At 38.5% G+C, this 23,940-nt stretch overlaps 1 protein-coding gene across 1 annotated transcript in view; it reads left to right on the top strand.

Annotated features, from left to right (window-relative positions):
• Nucleotides 1-23,940, top strand: part of Ing3 (Inhibitor of growth family, member 3) — a 103,721-nt gene that overhangs the window by 34,777 nt on the left and 45,004 nt on the right. The window contains exons 4-5 of the mRNA XM_067136328.2: nucleotides 9,243-9,377; nucleotides 10,871-10,957. Coding sequence (XP_066992429.1) covers nucleotides 9,243-9,377; nucleotides 10,871-10,957 — 222 coding nt within the window. The remainder of the gene's footprint in view (nucleotides 1-9,242; nucleotides 9,378-10,870; nucleotides 10,958-23,940) is intronic.

Here is a 23,940-nt window from a genome sequence, read left to right as displayed (position 1 = left end):
CATGTGCTACTTCCCATGTTACGGTGGCAAGTACGCGATGATGGCTGTGATAGTGACCCTTTCCTGCTATTTCTCTTGCTCTTGAGTCAAAGACAGTCTGAAGTACCGAAGCGTTGGTTATTTCAATGGGAAAATTGACCAGAGATTTCAAAATACTCAGTGATGGCCGATGGGGAGCTAGGGTTTGTTGATGACCACGTTTCTTCCATTACCACTGGAATTCTGGTTGCTGCAGAGGAAACAATACCTTCCTCCTCCTCTGATATCCCTCACCAGAAACAGGTCCCATGGTGGACTGACAAAATTGCAGCAGCCATACATGACTGCTGATGGGCTTTTAAGCATTATCGTTGGAATCCTACGATGGCCAGCCATGTTGCATTTATGCACCTCTGTGCTAAAGCCCATTTCTTGATTCGAGAAAGTAAGAAAGCTACATATGTAAAATATATACTATTATTGAAGACTCATACTTTCCACATGTATCTTCCATGATGGCACATACTCCTTCATCGCAAGTGTGGGCAAAACTTTGCTGAATTGTCGGAGTCCAGAACAATCCATCAGTACCTGGAATCTTCATTAACTTAGATATAATTACAATTTCTTCAGTCATTGCGGATCACATCATGTCACATTTTGCAGATTCGTCCAGCTGGACTTTGCATTTCTGCCTAATAACCCACTTGACTCATTTGACAAGACATTCACGTGAGCATTGGCCAGGCCTTAAACTCAGATGATGAGACATGCGTATGCTGCGCCGAGTCGTATGTACTAACTTATGTTTTGATCACGCTTGCAAGGGTTTCCCTTTACAGTGGCTTGTTTACAGTTCTCTTTCTAATAATTTGCACCGTAATTTATTGCCTAATTATAACCTCTAAAAGCACAAACATTTCATCAGGTGTCAGTCAGTCTCCTAGCCATGCGTAGTATAAGCAAGTGACAGCAATGCTATTGCTGAGTTAATTGAAAGTGTTTTAGATTCGGAGGACAGTGGTGACGATTATGATAATATTGAAGAAGATATTTTAAGTGAAAATGACACTTCATCTGATACGAGTGATTGTGAAATCGTACTTAAAGCCCCACGTGCGAAACCAAAATAGTGACTAGGTGTGGGTTAGTAATAGAGATAACCAGCCAATTATTCATCACTTTACAGGCTCTACAGGGGTATCAGGAGAAATGAGAGACAAATATTTAGATAATTCTGTATCGGAGTTGTCTGTATTCTTGGCGCTTATGGACCCGTCCTTTCCCACATTACGTGGGAAACAAATATTTACGCTATGAAACAGTTATCAGACCTATTTGGAAAAAAGGCGGTGACAAGTGGTTTGACACTAATGAGGATGAAATTAAAGCCTACTTTGCCTTCTTCATTCTGATGTCCCGGGTTCGTAAGCCCTGCATCTAGTTATATTGGAGCAAAGACCCCAAATTTTTTAGAAGCAATGAGTAATGTGAAGTGCCTCTTCATATACCCGAATGTTTCAAGATTTACCACACAAAACCTTTGTTCTAACATCATTGTTGTTGAGTAAAATTATTTTGAATGCTTCATTGAAAACTGTGCGTGAAAATTGTAGTTGCTGTTCCATTTATAGCATTTATTTCAGAGCGGAGCACAGTAGATCTGACCAGGTTGCTTACTCATGTTGAGGATGATTTAAATCAGATTTCTAAGCGAGCGTGTGGGGCCATTAAACCTGAAGCGATTGGGTTAAGCGCGAGGCAGGGGCACACTTATCTTTCGCCTTTAGTGCTTTGTATTTCTATAACTTGCCTTTCAGGGAGTAGGAATTGTGGAGTGCACTTGTGCTGTGCAGGGACATGGCTCATGGACCAGACAAAATCCAAAATCAAATGCTTAACCTCCTGTCAGGCGCAGTGTTATGCGGAACGAGATCAGGTGCGGTGTATCAAAATGATCACAGAAAGTTTTCACTTAATTTGAAATGTGTTTTGAGCTAACTGTTTGACATTTATGTGAAGATACCTGTAATTGTACTTCAGTTACTTTTAAAAAACACAACATTTGGTATTTGAACACAGAATAACCCAAATTAGTTAAGATTTTAGATCACAAAAATTTATCGATCATCATTGACAGAATCACTGTAATCTTGTCTAATTTTCTCGTTTCTTCTCGAGTCTCAAGGTTTCATACAATATAAACTTCATCATGATCTGTAGTGACAAACATTCACATAAGAAATGAAGGTCTACCTATTCAGTGCCATTTAATATGATGTCAAATCACTTATTCAGTGGGACCGGTTTCTACCCATTATCGGTCATCTTCAACCATGGACTAAAATTGACTATGTATAGTGCAAATACAATCAAATTAACACTTTACAGTCTATAATACTATAATTAGTGAATTTAAAGTCTGCTAGTCGAATTTGGTCATGTGTGACATTGCCATTGGTATTAATCTGAAATGAACAGTCCTGATAGGACGTGGGTTTGAATCCCCATCAGGAAGTTGTAAAATTTAAGAAACGAGATTTCCACTTCTGGAGGTGCATATGGCGCTGAGGTTCACTCAGCATACACCAAAAATGAGTACCAGATTAATTCCTGGGGGCAAAGGCGGCCGGGCGTAGAGCTAACCACTCTACCCCATTGCGTGCCACGGTTAACAATGGTGGAAGCCTTTACCTTCCACTCCTCCAAGGGCCTTCACGGCCTGTACGGAGGTGTCTTTGTCTTTGAACAGTCCTGATAAGTAACATCTATACATGTACAATTGAAATATTAAAATTGGCCCTGAGCTGTTGCATATACAATGATATTAAAATTGGAGCTGAACTGTTACTCTGGTGTTGAAAATTAAAATAACTCTCTTGTGTGTTTAGTTGGTAAAAGAATGCATTGCTGAGTAACATGTATCAGTGAGAGTTGTGTCAAATGCAATACAGCTGTGTTTAAACAAGTATACACACAATGAGTAGACTTAAGATGGTTTGATTGAATTATTTGATAGAAGGGATGTTGCAAAACCAAAAGGACTTGGGTCGAAATCGTAATTGATGAGCTGTTTCTCAATAAGGTTTGTGCTGAGGAAATAGGTCTGAAAAGAGGAGAGAACAGGAATGGACGTGCGTGATAAAAAAGGAACAAGTAGCTAAACAAAGTGTATGAGACTTACCCCTCCATGATGTCAAACTGCATACATACCCAGGAACAAACGACTGATCAAGCAGAAAGAGACGTGTATCGGACGGGATGAAAGTGAGGGTTAGTTAGAGGGAGGGAAGGGGAGGCATGGCTACAGTTTAAGGCCGGGCGGATGGATGAGGTGGAATGGGAGTCCACTGAGAGAGTGACGAAAGACTGGATTGGAGTGGGGATTTTGATTTTTGTTCGAACTCTATTTATTATAAATCGGAATGATTGTATCATATAGAATGTTAATACTTTTCCTAGATTTCATTAAAGTTAAAGTTTGGGTTTGTATATTGATCCAGGTGGATGAAACGATTTTCTATAATGTTGAGTGAACCACCCGTATTGGCTACTTTTTAAATATTTCCAAATCTTTTTCAATGGATGTAAATTCATGATTTAAATCCTGCATATGCTGACTCATAGCAGAGAACCTATTATATTTTCTAGCATTGACATGTTCCAAATAGCATGTCGAAAAACTTCTACCTGTTTGACCTTGACCAATGTATGAGGCTTCACACTTATCACATTATTGAGTTTACACACGCCTGCTTTTGAAAACTTATTCTGTTTATAAATATTGTTTATTCTGTTTGTTGACTGAATGTGTGTTATAGAAAATGATGGCATCATCATCATCATATACTTCCTAAAATTATTAAATATTTGGTATATATTAGGGGTGCTCAACTTAATTTGCGGGTGGGCTCAATGGCAGATTCCTATCCGAACCGTGGGCCAAATTATTTTCTCCCCTCTCCCTCTCGTCCTTCCCTAACACACACTTACATCCACACACCTAGATGCCCCTTTCTTCAATCACCAAGCAGTTAACCTACCAATCTCTCGCACGACTGTTCGATAATACAGACAATAACTTGACACACAATACAAAACAAATTGAGAAAAGTAAACAATACTCTTACTTTGGATAAACCTACACATTAATGAGAGGCCTTCACTTGAAGTGACAGCTTTGAAATGTCGGGAGACAGATTTGACACAGCCACCCTCAGAATGGAATGTAGGTGTTAATCACTGATTCGGGAATGTAATTTTAGAAACTTCAGTTTTGAAAATGTTTGTTCACAAATGTAAGTAGCCTACTCGCAAACGCGCACAAGTATTTTCTCACAAATTATAAGAAAGCTGCAAAATTTTCATTACTAAGCGCCCTGTGAAAGTTAATAAGATTTCACTCCATGAACTGTCCTGTAATTGGGAACATGCTGAAGTTCTATTAATTTGACCTTTAGTTACCATTACAACTAAGTCCTTACTAACTAGGTTTTTCAGTGTCTACAAAAAAACATAAACTGAAACTTAAGTACATTATAAAAACTCGGCCAGGGGGCCACATAAAATGCCTTTGTGCGCCGAGTCTGGCCCGTGAGCCGTATGTTGATTACCCCTGGTATATATCATCACTATTAACATGTTGGCTGTCTGAGCGGTACATTGTACCACTGAGTGAGTGTCTCCTAAGGCCATGGTGGTACAAAGTACCGCTAACAGGTGTTGCTATATGACTTTCCCTGCCAGGCCGGCGGACCGCTGAGCTGTTGAATTCACTATGCTAGCGTACCACTATGGCCTTGGAGCAAATCCTGGCGTGCTTGGTTCCCAAAATATAGTCTTTATTTTTTATTCATCCAACCTCCTTTTATTGGCAATATGTGAGTATTTTTCCAATCAGTTTTAGCCATGTGTTAAGGTGTGCCGGGTTAGCTAACTCACAAGCTCAAGATTTTGGAGATTGTGGGTTTGAATCCTACTGTCGGGAAACCTGGTTATGGTTTTCTGTGATTTCCCATTTTCACCCCAAGCTTATGCTTACCTAATCAGTAGGCCACACCGATTCCTTCCAAATTGTTGCTCCCATACCTGAGCTGATTTCTACGCTTATCACAATAAATATAGCGTAAACATGAGCGTATTTGCATTTTCTAAACTGACAATATTCATTGACAACATAGCAACATTTTACATTACCATTGAGCATTTGGCAAGGAGTAAATAGGAAATAAATATATTTCAAATTTAATTTGGTGAAGAGTTTTTTGTGTTGCGAAACGCAGTAGATCAGTTTTACATCAACACTACTTACCAGAATTCTCATACTGAAGGGCTAGGGTCATTATCTTCCGAGTTCGAGAAGAAAATGGTTTCATTTTTATAACTAACCTCTCTGTTCACTGGTAAAATAACTTAGAAATATCTCGCAAGTATTTCACACACACCCTACTGTAAAAAAATTAGTGCCTTGCGATTGTAGTCCTAGGCGCTAGTAAACAAATCATGGCATGCTCTGTTATCTACAATGTGTACTATCAAGCAATGCAAGCTTCTAGTACTACTAGACTGTGCCGCTCTGGCCGTCTAGGCAAAACCATGCAGTGAACTTTTTTGTGGGGCCACTGTGGTACCTCGGGGTGCTGGGAATTTTTATTGTATTTCGTACTACTTTGAACACTTAAGTGAAATATCACTTCAAATTTTGCTTTACTGCTTATTTACTACATGCATAGAAGAAAAAATGCTTTGGCCGCCAGGACATTTCTTGCTATATGTCCTGGTAGTCAGCGTGTTAAGTTGAAAGAAGATATATGATAGTTCAACCTTTCAAAACTATTAAAATAAGAAATGTAAGTTGTACATCCTACTTAATTATAATTGGTACCAGTTTCGACCAGTATTCTTGGTCATCATCAGCTGATTACAAATAAGTATAAAAGACAATGCACAGGTAAATAAAATGTGAAGTTTAAATAATTCCGTCAGTTGCCGTTTGTGAAGCACTAAAACACTTTAGGGAGCACTGTGTGTTGAAATTTCAGCCAATCAAAAATAAGTATAAAAGATGATGCACAGGTAAACAAAATGTGAAGATTAAATAATTCTGTCAGATGCTGTTTATGAACCACTGTAACACTTTAGGGAGCACTGTGTGTTGAAATTTCAATGTTATGAAGAAGTCTAGAATCAAATACGTATATTTCAGTTGCAGTTAATGAAGCACTGTATAATTTTAGGGGTCAGCACTGCGTATTGATAGTTCTGAAAATATTGAAGAAGTCGTAGATCAAATACATAAATGTAGTACGGAGGAAGTTCTTGATGAGTAGCAAGACATATGTGCCGATTGGCACTGTGCTTCCAAAAGTTTGTGGAAATCGAATGAAAAAATTTTAAAAGTTCAAGTATCAAGCCTTTAAATGCTGATATGAGTGAAATAGTACAATATACAGATGTATATTATTTGTCAAAAGAAATATATCCAAGTTAAAGAAATTCGTATGTTAGATTCTTGAAGTTATTGAAACATATGACATAGAAAGAAACATCGCGCTCATAGCTGCACGAGCATAAGATAAGATGACTCGGATATCTTATGATAAATTAGCTGGGCACTTTTAATAAAGGTAATAGGTTTCATACACATCCTGTTTGCTCCAAACCTTTCCATTACCAATGCAGTCTTTCAATGTACCTATTTCTTACTCTGGAGAAGTGCGATGAATGCATTAATACAAAACCAGCCAATGTCGACAGCTACTAAGAGAAAAAATTAAGACAGGAAAGAAACTTCCACAATTTATCACTTCAGAGGGCAGGAGGTGTGTCAGTCATTCTTTCAATTTGTATTCGCTTGTGGCTCTAAGTGACTAAAATAGTTAAAGGAACAATTCAAAAAAGAAGGGGTGCAGCCTAAAAATTCACCAAAATGTATTAAATACTTCTCAGATAATATCTATTCATTCTGATGATCATAAACATGCAGTCGACTTTATGAATAATTTCAGTGAACAAAATGCACTTGTCATGCCAGGCCGGATCTCTACAAAACGAAGAAGTGATCTCATGCTTCTCCCAATCAGCATGTCTAAGAAGTACATTCATACCTTATACTCTGACAGTTGTAAATCATTAGAGTGAATTCCTGTATCACTCTCGTCCAGATATCCCATCTGGCGTACATTTTGCAGTAACATAGTAGTTCAGAAACCCAAGACTGATCTTTGTATGACTTGTAGAAGCAGTTAAACTGTAATAGGGAAAATGTCAATTGTGGATGAGGAGGAGAAAAGAAATCTGATAGAGAAGGCTATACAACATCTTAATCACGTCCAAGCAGAGCGGACTGCTTATAAAAACACCATAGACAATTGTAGACAAGGGATTAGACAACTGGAAACTCCATTGTCTCTTGGGCCACATAGCTGTAACACATACAAAGGCACAATTATAGTTTTGATTTTGCCCAACAGGTGCACTTACCATATGATCCGCAACAAGTTGGACCCGTTTTCTTTCTTACAGGCTACAAAGTGGGTCTCTTTAGTGTAGCATGTGAACCACTTAACAAATTTGTTTGTACATGTGGGTGAAGGAGTAAATACTGTCTTATCTCTTGAACATCACTTCTTTCAAAATGTTTCAGTCGGTGAGGAGCATGTAGAATTCCATGCTGATAACTGTGTTGGGCAAAATAAAAACATCTTAATGATATACCTCATGTGGAGAGTTGAAAAATCTCATTTTTGCCAGTGGGACACACGAAATTTCAACCTGATTTGTATTTTGGTTGTTTCAAGAGAGCATTCCAGGAAAATGAAAGTGAAGTTATTGAAGATGTAATTAATGTCGCCCGTAAAAGTTGTCAGGTTTCTAGCTCTATTATTCCTGTCGCTGTTGGCACAGAATCTGGAAATGTAACAATTCCTACTTATGACTGGCAAAACAAGTTCCGTGGTGGAATGAAAAACATTCCACAGATAACCCAGATACATCACTTTGTGTATATGAAAGAGCACCCTGGTGTAGTGTTGACAAAGAAGTCCATAGTTTCTGACAAAGTACCCTACACCATCCTTCCAGAAGTTCCACCGTTTGGCTTCATTGACCTTCCGCAAGTCATCAAGCCTCCAGGAATTAGCGTTGATAGACAGATGTATCTCCATGAAGAAAATAGTCCCTTCGTAACAGAAGATAAGAAAGATGTACTATGTCCTACTATAACATCTTTCCCTACTCCAACAACGCTGCTACCAACCACCTCAAGTGAAAATCTTATGGAGCCGGCTTCTGTTTCTCCTCCTCTGCCAATAATTACACCATCATCTTCTTCACACCTAAAAATACAAGTAAGGCTCAGAAGAGAAAATCCCCAACTCCGAGAAAACTCTCCCCAAAGAGGAGGTTTCGACCCACCTGCAGCTACTGTGGAGAGGTAGGACATCGGGACCAGACTGTGAAAGGGCATATAATATGCCCAAAACGCAGGCTTCAGCATGAATAACTGATATTCCTGCCTTATGCTGGCTGTGATTAACGATCATGAAGGTATGCGATAATTTTTGTAAAGTGCAGTAGTGTTGCAATTAGTTGTCTTCAGTGAACTTCTTCAAGTCATAAAACCTCAGAGACTTAGCATCGATAGATAGATCTCCACGAAAAAAATAGACCGTAAATAATATCTGTTTGTAATTTTCGTTAAAAAAATTCTATGTCAGAATACCGGTGAACATGAAAATCTAAATGTCAGTGTAACTTCCAAATAGTTTTAGAAGTCATTTGTGTCACAAAGTAACCAAATTTTTAAACAGCTCTACTGAAAAGTTATGAAATGTTATGTTGTAACATTACATGCTAATTTAAGGCCTTAATTTCTTTCGGAGGCATTCAATTCAATTACATGATACTAGTTACATATTATGGAACATGACAGTACCTTCATTTCAGTACCCGACATGTGGTCCCTTTTCATATGCACGCACACTGTGAAGATGTGGAGATTTTCCTTGTCCTTTTTTTCTTCGTTACATGTTCCTTATTATGTTCTTGTCTCTCTCTGTGCATGATTTGAATATTACAAACAAGCTGGTTTTGAACATTGTCATGTATTGTAACTCTTCAGCAGATTTGAAGATGTTGCATTTGTGGTGAACTACATATCATTGATATCCACATAAGATAATTTTACTCTCACAGTTTTGTTCTCCTGGCTCCCATATAAAATTTGAAATGTTCAAAGTATCTGTGGTTTCTTTTTACTTCAGATGAGAAAGTCCATCTTGCAAACCAGATGTATGATTTAGTTGACCGCTATTTACGACGTCTGGATCAAGAGCTTCATAAATTTAAAATGGAATTAGAAGCTGATAACGCAGGCATTACGGAAGTTCTAGAGAAGCGTAAGTATCCCTTATACAGTATTCTTAAAGGTGAGCATTTTTCTTTATTACATTACTGCTCGACTCTAGAACTGTTGAATATAAAGTTGAAAATGGTAGTGAGATTTCTAGTTTGTTGCATCATAGTTGGTTCATTCACTAAATTTGTTGTTGTTGTGGAATTTATTGGAAAGAAGGCTGTTCTGCTAGATTTAAAACCAAATAATACTCAGAAGGAGCTATGAGAATAGATAGAATGAAACTTCATATACTAGATTGTAATCAATGATTGGTTCAGAAAATTCCTGGATCTTACAGCTCATTGAAATGAATAATACTGTATGGAATATTTGATTCCAAGAGTTGGTAGTGTTTACAGTATGTATCACATCCATTGACAGGAAGAGTACAAGAAAAAAGTAATTGCGCCGAATTACAATTACCCGAGAATATTTTTACTTCACAGAATGCCAGTCTTAAGGAAATCACTGATATACATATTGCAAAGTTGACTAAGTTTGCATTTTTTGTGTGAAAATTCACAGCCTGTTTCCAGTCATTGGACCGGGTTAGGAATGGAATGAATTGAAGCCCCCTTCTAGCGGCGAGGATGGGAATTGTGCCGGCTGCCGAAGCCTGTCTCACTCCTCTGGGGCAATGATTAATGAATGATTAATGAAATGAAATGATATTGGAGAGTGTTGTTAGAATGAAAGATGACAGGGAAAACTGGAGTACCCGGAGAAAAACCTGTTCCACCTCCGCTTTGTCCAGCCTCAGAGGCTCCATTTTGTGTGTGCGTTTTTAAATTTTGTTTTAGCATAGAGATATTAAGTGACTATCATCACTGAGGAACTTTCAGAGTGATTTTTTCTCATAATTTTAATTTTAGTTCACAATTTCTACCATTTCAAATAATTTGTTATTTACTTTACAAAATAATTGGTTCTTTAAGTTCTCATCGCTCAACCGAAGTACATTTTTGCATTTGATGAAAAGATGTTTCGCATGAGCGTATGAAGGAATACCTGTGTTTAATTTTAAGAACTTCCCAAGCAGTGGCAGATATTGTAGAATAAATATAATATCTTTGGAAGTACTAGAGAGGGAAGGAAATATGTCATCCAGCACTGGTGAAGCTACTGATTCTGCTGTAGTGGAAGTGAAAACAGTTATTTTCAGCATCATGTAATTTTTTTGCCTGTTTCTGCTACCATGCGATGTTTATCGATTATTAGAATGTAACAATTACAATTTTATATCAAGAAGTAAATTACGAGTAAAATTTACCATGCGATGTTTATCGATTATTAGAATGTAACAATTACAATTTTATATCAAGAAGTAAATTACGAGTAAAATTTACATTTTGTAAAGAGTAACAATTAACAAGTAATAATTACTAAGAAAGTATTCATTACATGTAATGCAATTACTTTTACTCAGTTACTTCTCAACTCTGATCACATCACAGCATATTTCCTCATCTTAACTTTTATTTTGCTTGTTTACAGGTTCTTTGGAACTTGACCAACCACAAACAAACAGCAGCCAAAAGGAAAATCGCTATAATTTCAACTCTACCAGAGTGTCTCATCATGGTAATGAATACAACAATTAATTATACAATTTAAAATTCAATTTTACAAAGGGCTTTGCTATTTCATTTTCTGTGTTCTGGGGTTTTCTTGATGATGACAATTTGATATATGCATTGGGTACCATAGATTGATTCAGAAAATTCCTGGATCTTATAGCTCATTGAAATGAATGAAATAAAATGGCATATGGCTTTGAGTGCTGGGAGGTGTCCGAGGACAATGGCTCGCCAGGTGCAGGTCTTTTGATTTGACACCCGTAGGCGACCTGCGCATCGTGATGAGGATGAAACAATGATGAAGACGACACATACACCCAGTCCCCGTGCCAGGGGAATTAACCAATTATGATTAAAAATTCCCACCTCTGCCGGGAATCAAACCCGGGCCCCCTGTGACCAAAGGCCAGTATGCTAACCATTTAGCCATGGAGCTGGACATTGAAATGAATAATACTGTATAGAATATTTGATGCCAAGAGTTGGTAGTGTTTACAGTATGTATCACATCCACTGACAGGAAGTGTACAAGAAAAAAGTATTTTGGCTGAACTACAATTACCTGAGAATATTTTTACTTCACAGAATGCCAGTCTTAAGTACCAACATAGCTGGGGATTTGTGGGATCCGGTAAATGCAGCACAGGTGAAGTTTAAGGAAGCGGAGATTGTTATCAGTGGAATACTGTGTAGGAGGGATACTGAATGGAAGGTGATTGGGGATTTAAATGAGACTATGGATTGGGCATGTGGGGAACTGGGAGTGAGATTTCTAGATCCTAATGGGTGGGTAGGAGATAGGGATCTGGGCTCAGATGGCCTTCACTTAAACCGCAGTGGTACATATAAGTTAGGAAATTTGTTTGGAAGGGTTATCGTCAGCTGTAACTCGATTTGAGTATATATAACATCTTCTTGCATACATTGAGCAGTTCAACTCAGTTTATGGATGTATTTGTGATGACTAAACAGACCAATCCTGGCATAAAACATACGCCCACACAAATCACACTGAATAGATGCAGGAGGGTGGGTTGTAATTGACAGAGTTTTGTTGCTAATTGCTTGGCCTCTTGATGTCTGCAGCGTTCTCTTTCAAAGAAGTTGACAGCGGTGAATGTAGTGTTCCACCACCATGAATGGTCCACGGCACATTCTTCCCATGTCTGTATATTTATACCAGTTTTCTTCATGATGTGTTTCAGCTGGTTCTTAAAAAGCTTAATAGGGGCTCCATGAGGTCTACTGCCGGGGCAAAGTTCACCATAAAGAATTTGATGGGGAAGCCTGGTATCACCCATGCAGTGAACATGGTCTAACCATCTCAGTTGATGAGTGATGATTGTTGCCTCAGTACTATTTAGCTGTGCTTTGTCGAGAACTGCCGTGTTGGTCACATAGTCCTCCCACTTAATATTCAAGATGTATCTCATTTTCTGTTGGTGGAAGCGCTGAAGTCTTTTGATATCACGGCAATAGAATGTCCAAGTTTCACAGTCATACAGCAGAGTGGAAATGACAACAGCTTTGTACCCCATGAGTTTGGTATGCAGTTTTAAGTTTAAGTTTTAAGTTTAAGTTTATTCATGAAGACTCTGTGCATTAACCATCTGAATGCTGCATGAGCAGCCCCAATTCTTTTATCAATGTCTTGTTCACAGGTACACCGTTTAGACAAGATGCTTTCAAGATATGAAAATTGATCAACCTGTTCCAGTGTTGTGTCTAAGATGGAGATACTGAACACAGGAAGAGTTAATCCTGGGGCAGGTTGTGCAAGTACCTTCACTTTTTTTTCCTCTTTTTTTTTCATTAATGGCAAGACCAAAGCGATCACATGCAGTTTTAAAACAGTTGACTGACTGTTGTAGTTCTGCAGATGTTAGAGCAGGAGATGCGGTGTCATCGGCATACTGCAGTTCTGTCATCTGGGTAACCAGAGTACGTCTTTGTGAATGAAGTCTTGCAAGATTGGAAAGGCCTTCATCAAAACGAAATTTAATCTCCATGCCTAAATTATTTGGAGATGATTGATGCAGCATGGCAACCATGTACAGTGCAAAGAGTGTAGGAGCAAGCACAACAGCCTTGTTTCAATCCACGAGTGATTGGGAACGAATTCAATACCCAGTTACCATGAAGAACCTGTCCAGACATGCCATCATGAAGAGCTTGAACAAATTCCACATAACGTTCAGGACATCCAAAACGTCTCAATACTTTCCACATAGCAGATTTTGGTACTGAATCAAAGGCTTTTTTCCAGATCATAGAAAACTAAATACAGAAGCTGCTGTTGCTCTCTGCATTTTTCCAGGAGTTGTCTAGCACAGAAGATCATACCTGTTGCGCCCCTGAAGGTTCGGAAACCACATTGAGACTCAGGCAAAATCCTCTCCGAGATAACTCGGAGCTGGTTTAATAGAATCCTTGCGAGAATTTTACCTGCAATTGATAAAAGCGATATACCACGGTACTTTTCACATATGCTATGATCACCTTTCTTGAAGATAGTGATGATGGTAGCATTCTTCAAGTCGTCAGATACTTCTCGAGTTTCCCAAATCAAGAGGTCAGGTACTTCTCGAGTTTCCCAAATCAAGAGGATGAGTGTGAGAAGTCTAGTCTTCAAGAGTATACCTCCATTTTGTATCAGTTCCAGAGGGATGTTATCAGGACCAGGAGTCTTTCTTGGTTTTAGCTGATTGAGTGCTTTGGTGAAGTCTCTGTATGTGGGTGGAACTGCCATCCATGGTTGTTGGGGTTGCTGAGGGACATTATGAAGAAAGCCCTCAGCGACATTGGTGACACGATTTAGAAGCGCAGAGAAATGTTACTCCCAAGCTCTAAAATTTCTCCATTGTTGTTGTTTGAGTTATCAGTCCATAGACTGGTTTGATGCAGCCTTCCATGCCACCCTATCCTGTGCTAACCTTTTCATTTCTACATAACTATTGCATCCTACATCTGCTCTAATCTGCTTGTCATATTCATACCTTGGTCTACCCCTGCCGTTCTTACCACCTACACTTCCTTCAAAAACCAACTGAACAAGTCTTGGGTGTCTTAAGATGTGTCCTATCATTCTATCTCTTCTTCTCGTCAAATTTAGCCAAATCGATCTCCTCTCACCAATTCGATTCAGTATCTCTTCATTCCTGATTCGATTTATCCATTTCACCTTCAGCATTCTTCTGTAACACCACATTTCAAAAGCTTCTATTCTCTTTCTTTCTGGGCTAGTTATCGTCCATGTTTCACTTCCTTACAATGCCACGCTCCACACGAAAGTCTTCAAAAACATCTTTCTAATTCCGATATCAATGTTTGAAGTGAGCAAATTTCTTTTCTTAAGAAAGCTCTTCCTTGCTTGTGCTAGTCTGCATTTTATGTCCTCCTTACTTCTGCCATCGTTAGTTATTTTACTACCCAAGTAACAATATTCATCTACTTCCTTTAAGACTTCATTTCCTAATCTAATATTTCCTGCATCACCTACCTTCGTTCGACTGCACTCCATTACTTTTGTTTTGGACTTATTTATTTTCATCTTGTACTCCTTACCCAAGACTTTATCCATACCATTCAGCAACTTCTCGAGATCTTCTGCAGTCTCAGATAAAATAACAATATCATCGGCAAATCTGAAGGTTTTGATTTCCTCTCCTTGGACTGTGATTCCCTTTCCAAATTTCTCTTTGATTTCCTTTACTGCCTGTTCTATGTAAACATTGAAAAGGAGCAGGGACAAACTGCAACCTTGCCTCACTCCTTTCTGGATTGCTGCTTCCTTTTCAGAGCCCTCGATTATTACTGCAGACTGATTTTTATACAGATTGTAGATAATTCTTCGTTCTCGGTATCTGATCCCTATCATCCTCAGAATCATAAATAGCTTGGTCCAATCAACATTATCGAATGCCTTTTCTAGATCTACGAAAGCCATGTACGTGGGCTTGTCCTTCTTGATTCGATCCACTAAGATCAGACGTAAAGTCAGGATTGCTTCACGTGTTCCTACATTTCTTCTGAAGCCAAATTGATCTTCTCCCAACTCAGCTTCAACTTGTTTTTCCATTCTTCTGAAAATAATGCGTGTTAAAATTTTGCAGGCATGAGATACTAAACTAATGGCGTGGTAGTTTTCGCACCTGTCAGCACCGGCTTTCTTGGGAATAGGTATAACAACATTCTTCCGAAAATCGGATGGGACTTCTCCTGTCTCATACATCTTGCACACTAAATGAAATAACCTTGCCTTGCTGGTTTCTCCTAAGGCAGTCAGTAATTCAGAGGGAATGTCATCAATTCCAGGTGCCTTGTTCCTAGTGAGGTCACTCACAGCTCTGTCAAACTCTGACCTCAAAATTGGGTCTCCCATTTCATCAGCATCAACAGCCTCTTCATGTTCCAGAACCAAATTATCTACATCTTTAACTTCATACAACTGTTGGATATGCTCCTGCCATCTTTCTGCTTTGTCTTCTTTCCCTAGAAGTGGCTTTCCATCTGAGCTCTGGATATTCATACATCTAGATTTCGTTTCTCCAAAGGTTTCCTTGATTTTCCTGTATGCAGCATCTACCTTTCCCAGGACCATACAGCCTTCGACACCTTTGCACTTCTCCTTCAGCCATTCTTCCTTAGCTACCTTGCACTTTCTATCCACTTCATTCTTTAATCGCCTGTATTCTTTTCTGCCCTCTTCTTTTCTAGCATTCTTGTATTTTCGTCGTTCATCAATCAGGTCTAGTATCTCCTGAGTTATCCACTGATTCTTAGTTGATCTTTTCTTCCTTCCTAACATTTCTTCAGCAGCCCTACTGACTTCATTTTTCATGACTCTCCACTCTTCCTCTATAGTGTTTCCTTCAGCCTTTTCATTTAGTCCTTGTGCAACATGTTCCTTGAAACAATCCCTCACACTCTTTTCTTTCAACTTGTCTAGATCCCATCTTTTTGCATTCTTTCCTTTCTTCAATTTCTTCAACTTCAGATGGCATTTCATGACCAACAAGTTGTGGTCAGAGTCCACGTCTGCTCCTGGGAAAGTTTTGCAATCCAACACCTGGTTTTTGAATCTCTGCCTAATCATAATGAAGTCTATTTGATACCTTCCAGTGTCTCCAGGTCTCGTCCACGTATACAGCCTTCGTTTGTGGTGTTTGAACCAAATATTGGCAAGGACTGAATTATGATCAGTGCAGAATTCAACCAGCCGACTTCCTCTTTCGTTCCTTTGTCCGAATCCAAATTCTCCTACTGTACTACCTTCTCTTCCTTGGCCTACCACTGCATTCCAGTCTCCCATCACAATTAGATTCTCGTCACCTTTTACATATTGTATTAAATCTTCTATCTCCTCATATATTCTTTCGATTTCTCCATCATCCGCTGAACTAGTAGGCATATAGACCTGCACTATTGTGGTGGGCATTGGTTTGGTGTCTATCTTGACGACAATAATTCTTTCACTATGCTGGTCGTAGTATCTTACCTGCTGCCCTATTTTCTTATTCATTATTAAACCAACTCCTGCATTTCCCCTGTTTGATTTTGTGTTGATAATTCGGTAGTCACCTGACCAAAAATCTTGTTCTTCCTGCCAACGTACTTCACTTATACCAACTACATCTAACTTTAGCCTATCCATCTCCCTTTTCAGATTCTGTAACCTACCACAACGATTCAAACTTCTAACATTCCACGCTCCGACTCGCAGAATGTCAGTATCCATCTTCCTGATGATCGCCTTTCTCCATTATCAGTTAAAATGATTGAGTTGTCAGCAGTCTTCACTGACCCCGATGAAGATCGAATTGGACCATTTATCTCCTTTATGCCAGCGTAGAAGTTATATTCAACCTATTATGAACCCATACTAACGTATGCAGCTGGATTGTGGATTACAATGAAACATGAGGAGAGTAGAATACAGGCAGCAGAGATGAAATATGTGAAAATGCCCCATCTTTCGTGTAAACATGCAGTAATTATCGGCGATGGCGAGAAATGAAGGACGGAGTAGTCATGTTCAAATTCAAGTTTTTAAACAATAGTGCATGAAAAACTGATTGCAACTGATTCATTTTAACATGCACAAAATAACCCAGAATTATTAGAATTGTTGTGTTTTTCTTTTGCAATGTATAGGAGTAAGTCAAAATATTTGACTTACACCAGTGAGTTAGTAATGTTTTGTTTCATAATTACTACTGTACTTTATTTCCAATTTAAAGTTATCGTCACCTTTCTTTAAAAACCTCGTAAGTCAGAATTATAAAATTTTACAGGAGAGAGAAAAAACATTCCACGGCCTCAAATGAAGACCTGTTTTTTTTTTTTTTTTTTTATAGGGACCCACCATTAATTTGCCGTAAAATGAATCTTGTGACTACACTGACATGTAACTTTAATTAGTATATATTTTTATAATTCGATCAAATATGGACTTCTGAGCTTTCTAATATTTAATTCAACACATTTTATGTCATCTACAAGGTTTTTGAAGTAAAAGTGTGGAATGAAGAATTATAAGTCCATAGTTTTGTTTCATAATTTTTTATGTTTGACCTACCAATATAGTCCGCCTGGTGGCCGTGATCGTTAAGTCCTTGAAGTCTATATGGTCTGACACCATAGTTAGCCAGTTCGAGTACTGTTGGTTGAAAAAATGTTCATCATCAGAATGTTGGCCAGCAGGGTAGGGGATGTGGTGGTATACAATTTCTAATCACTAGATTGCATGCCAAAAGTCTGGATTTAATTCCAAACCACTCAGCTACGATGTGAGGTCATATGACGCTGTTGATGGTGATTTCGTCCATCGGATGGGGACGTTAAGCTTTGAGCAGACCCCTTGGTATTATTCGACAGGAGTAGGCTACGTGCTGTCACCGGGTTTTACACTCTCCCTACCTCATTCATCATCATCATCATCATCATAATTCCACATCCAGACTCGCAGGTCACCTATGGGCGTCAAATAGAAAGATCTGCACCAGGCGAGCCAAACATGTTCTTGTACACTCCTGGCATTAAAAGCCATAAATGATAAAGAAAGACCTACCAGTGTACTGATTGTTGATTTGTAATGTGTTTGGAAAAAGTAACACTGAAGAGAAAATCAAAGAGTTCACATATTGTAGTTATTTATAGGCTATTATTAAAGAATAGAAGAACCAGCCTGATAATTATTTTGATTAAATTTAATCTAAAAGTAAAAAGTAAAATTAAATTAAAACTAAATATTTACAGTTATGCCCCACAGTACAGTAAACCGGGCGAATCAGCCGTGCGGTTAGGGGCGTGCAGCTGTGAGCTTGCATCCGGGAGATAGTGGGTTTGAGCCCCACTTTTGGCAGCCCTGAAGATGGTTTTCCATGGTTTCCCATTTTTCACACCAGGCAAATGTTGGGGCTGTGCCTTAATTAAGGCCATGGCCGATTCCTTCCCACTACTAGGCCTTTCCTATCCCATCTGAGATCTGTCTGTGTCGGTCCAACGTAAAACAAGTTATAAATAAAAAATAAAAACAGTTCAGTAAAATCAGATTCAAAATATGACTGTCCTCCTTATTCATGAGGCAAGGTATCATAGATACCAGTGCATGTTTTAATTGTTGGAGGTGGTTTCATTTCTCTTTCATGATCTTCAGCTTTTGAGTATACAATGGTTGAATCTTGTCTTTTGCACACTGAGTATCACCCGTTTGCTTCCTTTGAGGAAGATTATTCCAAGTGATTCAGCTTGTAATCAGTAGTCCCATTTCAGGGAAACGGGATGGCCTAGGGAGCGGTGATAAGGGAACAGGGAACTGGAAATCAAGTAGGGATGACATAAAATTGTTAGCGTTGAACTGTAGAAGTATTGTAAGGAAAGGAATAGAATTAAGTACTTTAATAGATATATATTTACCAGATATTGTAATAGGAGTTGAATCATGGCTGAGAAATGATATAATGGATGCAGAAATTTTCTCACGGCACTGGAGTGTGTATCGTAGAGATAGGATAGGAAGGGTGGGAGAGGGAGTGTTCATTCTGGTGAAAGAAGAATTTGTAAGCTACGAAAAAGTTAAAGATGAGACACATGAAATTCTAGGTGTAAGGCTCATTTCTAAAGATAATAGGCAACTTGATATATTTGGAGTGTACAGATCGGGAAAGGGTAGCACTGACGCGGATTCGGAATTATTTGATAGGATAGTCAGCTATGTGGGAAACGACATGGAAAGAAATGTGATTGTAGCGGGAGATCTGAATTTGCCAGATGTCAATTGGGAAGGAAATGCGAACGACAGGAAGCATGACAAACAAATGGCAAATAAGTTAATATGGGAAGGACAGCTGATTCAGAAAGTGATGGAACCAACCAGAGGGAAAAATATCCTGGATGTGGTGCTGATAAAACCAGATGAGCTCTATAGGAAAACTGAAGTAATAGATGGTATTAGTGATCATGAAGCTGTTTCTGTGGTAGTTAAAAATAAATGTGATAGAAAGGAAGGTCTTAAAAGTAGGACTGTTAGGCAGTACCATATGGCTGATAAAGCAGGCATGAGGCAGTTTCTAAAAAGTAGCTATGATCGGTGGAAAACGGTAAATAAAAATGTAAACAGACTCTGGGATGGGTTTAAAGAAATTGTTGAGGAATGCGAAAACAGGTTTGTACCATTAAGGGTGGTAAGGAATGGTAAAGACCCACCTTATTATAATAGAGAAATAAAGAGACTAAGCAGGAGGTGCAGACTGGAAAGAAATAGAGTTAGAAATGGCTGTGGAAGTAAGGAGAAATTGAAGGAACTTACTAGAAAATTGAATCTAGCAAAGAAGGCAGCTAAGGATAACATGATGGCAAGCATAATTGGCAGTCATACGAATTTTAGTGAAAAATGGAAGGGTATGTATAGGTATTTTAAGGCAGAAACAGGTTCCAAGAAGGACATTCCAGGAATAATTAATGAACAAGGGGAGTGTGTATGTGATGATCTTCAAAAGGCAGAAGTATTCAGTCAGCAGTATGTAAAGATTGTTGGTTACAAGGATAATGTCGAGATAGAGGAGGAGACTAAGGCCAAAGAAGTAATAAAATTTACGTATGATAACAATGACATTTACAATAAGATACAAAAGTTGAAAACTAGAAAAGCGGCTGGAATTGATCAGATTTCTGGGGATATACTAAAGACAATGGGTTTGGATATAGTACCATATCTGAAGTACTTATTTGATTATTGTTTGGTCGGAGGAGCTATACCAGATGAATGGAGAGTTGCTATTGTAACCCCGGTGTATAAAGGAAAGGGTGATAGACATAAAGCTGAAAATTACAGGCCAGTAAGTTTGGCATGCATTGTATGTAAGCTTTGGGAAGGCATTCTTTCTGATTATATTAGACATGTTTGTGAAATTAATAACTGGTTCGATAGAAGGCAATTCGGTTTTAGGAAGGGTTATTCCACTGAGCTCAACTTGTAGGATTCCAGCAAGATATAGCAGATATCTTGGATTCTGGAGGTCAAATGGACTGTATCGCGATTGACCTGTCTAAAGCATTTGATAGGGTGGATCATGGGAGACTACTGGCAAAAATGAGTGCAATTGGACTAGACAAAAGAGTGACTGAATGGATTGCTATATTTCTAGAAAATAGATCTCAGAGAATTAGAGTAGGCAAAGCTTTATCTGACCCTGTAATAATTAAGAGGGGAATTCCTCAAGGCAGTATTATTGGACCTTTATGTTTTCTTATATATATAAATGATATGAGTAAAGGAGTGGAATCGGAGGTAAGGCTTTTTGCGGATGATGTTATTCTCTATAGAGTGATAAATAAGTTACAAGATTGTGAGCAACTGCAGCGTGACCTCGAAAATGTTGTGAGATGGACAGCAAGCAATGGTATGTTGATAAACGGGGTCAAAAGTCAGGTTGTGAGTTTCACAAATAGGAAAAGTCCTCTCAGTTTTAATTACTGCGTTGATGGGGTGAAAGTTCCTTTTGGGGATCATTGTAAGTATCTAGGTGTTAATATAAGGAAAGATCTTCATTGGGGTAATCACATAAATGAGATTGTAAATAAAGGGTACAGATCTCTGCACATGGTTATGAGGGTGTTTAGGGGTTGTAGTAAGGATGTAAAGGAGAGTGCATATAAGTCTCTGGTAAGACCCCAACTAGAGTATGGTTCCAGTGTATGGGACCCTCACCAGGATTACCTGATTCAAGAACTGGAAAAAATCCAAAGAAAAGCAGCTCGATTTGTTCTGGGTGATTTCCGACAAAAGAGTAGCGTTACAAAAATGTTGCAATGTTTGGGTTGGGAAGAATTGAGAGAAAGAAGAAGAGCTGCTCGACTAAGTGGTATGTTCCGAGCTGTCAGCGGAGAGATGGCGTGGAGTGACATTAGTAGACGAATAAGTTTGAATCTCGTTTATAAAAGTAGGAAAGATCACAATATGAAGATAAAGTTGGAATTCAAGAGGACAAACTGGGGCAAATATTCATTTATAGGAAGGGGAGTTAGGGATTGGAATAACTTACCAAGGGAGATGTTCAATAAATTTCCAATTTCTTTGAAATCATTTAGGAAAAGGCTAGGAAAGCAACAGATAGGGAATCTGCCACCTGGGCGACTGCCCTAAATACAGATCAGTATTGATTGATTGATTGATTGGGTTGTGACGAACGGCCTGGATGTCTGTAACAACAGGATCTCCCACTTTACTTCCAGAACGCAATGATTTGTAGATCATACAGGCTTTATCGCAATTCTTGGAGAAGTCATGCTGAAGATATTTGACATTGTAGGGTCTGGGATTCATCCTAGCATGTTTACAGATATCTATGTATGCTGCTGGAGAATAGATATCTTGATTTCTGAGATGTTTCTCTATCTTGGAGTGCATGGAGTCACACTCGATTTATGTGTGCTCCTTCTCTAAGTACTTCTGTATAATAGTATTATCACACAAAGGAAAAGGTTTAGATGTGCATTAGATAGAGTGATATTCCTGTTCTAATGACAACATCCATCACTATAGAGAATTACTTCGTCACCACGCTCAACTGGCACCTCTTTACTAGAGGCACCTGTTTGTGTTGAAATTTTTTTCCTAATTTAGTAATTTTTTAACAATTATTTCAGTATATGTTTAGCTATATTTCGTCAATAATTTTGCTATTTTTTTCCACTTTTCAGCTATAAAAGGTAAACCAATAACTTAGTTGATAGCATATTTGCAGTATAACAATGTTGTATTTTTGCGTAAGTATATAAATACACGAGTTATGCTTCTGCTTAAAACACATACAGTATTACACATTATATCAAAACATGGAAGTTTGAAAAAATTGTATCAGCTGTCACTCTAACAAATATGGCCTAGCCTTAGTATATAATTTGCATATCAGTCTGAAAAAGACAGAGATACCATGAGTTCCATATTACTGGGAGTCAGAGCTGTTCTCCTGTCAGACATTACAATACAATACGTTGAGAATGTCGTCTCATTATCAATATTACTGACTGGGATCCATAAAGCCTTCACTGCAGCTTCCACAAAATGCTCATATTCTGGTTGCAGGGAAAGAAGAATGGCAATCATATCAATATTTCTACCTGCTCTAAATGAACTGGTAACTAGATCTCTAAACCCTGTGTATGGTTCAAGGTATTCTGACTTTGATCTCGTAAGATGGGAATGTGCTTTATTAGGCGAGAGAGTTCATCATTTTCTAAATCACCTTCCATTATGCTTCTTGGATCAAAAAGTTTACAGAGAGAAGAAATGGTCAAACTCTGTTAACTCATTCACTGCCAAACCCGTATATGTACGTTATTGAATGCTGTGTTTCATCCGCCAAACCCGTATATATACGTTTTGGTGTAGTGTGTACTTCACCGATCTCACAAATGAACGCGATATATTGTCATGCTTTGAGATTCCATGGAAATGCTCAAAGCAGTTTCGTACGGCAGATATACTACTCCACTTCGCGTGTTTTGAAAGCGATCTGGTGTTATTTCAGCTTCGTTGGAGTGGAACATCTTTCCCGCTAACGTGCAGCCATCATGGCATCTTGGAGTATACATTCATCTCTTATTGACGATGAAATTGAATGTTCCCTCATAAATAGTGATTCTGGAGAGCTATATTTTGATAATGAAGATAGAGAATATCTAAGTGGCGATATTGAATTACAAGAAAGTGCGAGACAAAGTAGTAATGATGAATCTCATGCGGAATTGTCGTCCCTTCCACAGATAAATTATTTTCCCCCAAATGTAAATGATTTTGATAATACCAGTTCTTGGATCAACAATTTTATATTATATTTCAGTAATAGTATCACTGAGCGGAGTAGCCACACGTATTAACATGCTACGGCTATGGAGCCAAGCTCTGCACTTGGCAGGCGAGTGGCTTCGAACCCCACTGTCAGCTGTCTGAGAACGGTTTCTTTCCCCCCACCCTTTTGCACTCCTAAGCAAATGTCGGGACAGTTTGTATTCATAAGCCACAGCCGATTCCTTCCACTTCCTTACCCAGTTTCATTCACCATCATTCATTTCATATTCATTATCTTCTGAGCTGAGGTTTGCATCAGGAAGGGCATCTGGCTGTAAAAATATGGTGTAAAATATAATCTCACTTCATCCCCGACACCTTTTTGGGCTGCGAGGCTAAGGGGACAATATGCATTCCATTAATAGTATCAGTAAATATGTATCTGTAAAAGTGCTTCTTCCTTGAAAAAAAATCAGCCCAGAGGGCTCGCCTGGTCATCAAAACTCGGCAGTGAAAAGGTTAATTGGTTCAGCTTTTTCAGACTTGCTCTACCTACAGATTGAAAGAAAGATGTTAAATGCCTCTGCATTTGTTTCGTTAGTTTGGAAAGTTTATCTGAGGTTGTCTCTAGTATCCTCTAGTAATTTAAAGCCCTTTGAAAGGTCACTAAGCTTAGATTTAAGTACATGAATTAA

This window comes from Anabrus simplex, chromosome 1 (assembly GCF_040414725.1).
Source record: "Anabrus simplex isolate iqAnaSimp1 chromosome 1, ASM4041472v1, whole genome shotgun sequence".
Lineage (NCBI taxonomy): Eukaryota > Metazoa > Arthropoda > Insecta > Orthoptera > Tettigoniidae > Anabrus > Anabrus simplex.
This window is presented reverse-complemented; position numbering and strand designations above follow the sequence as displayed.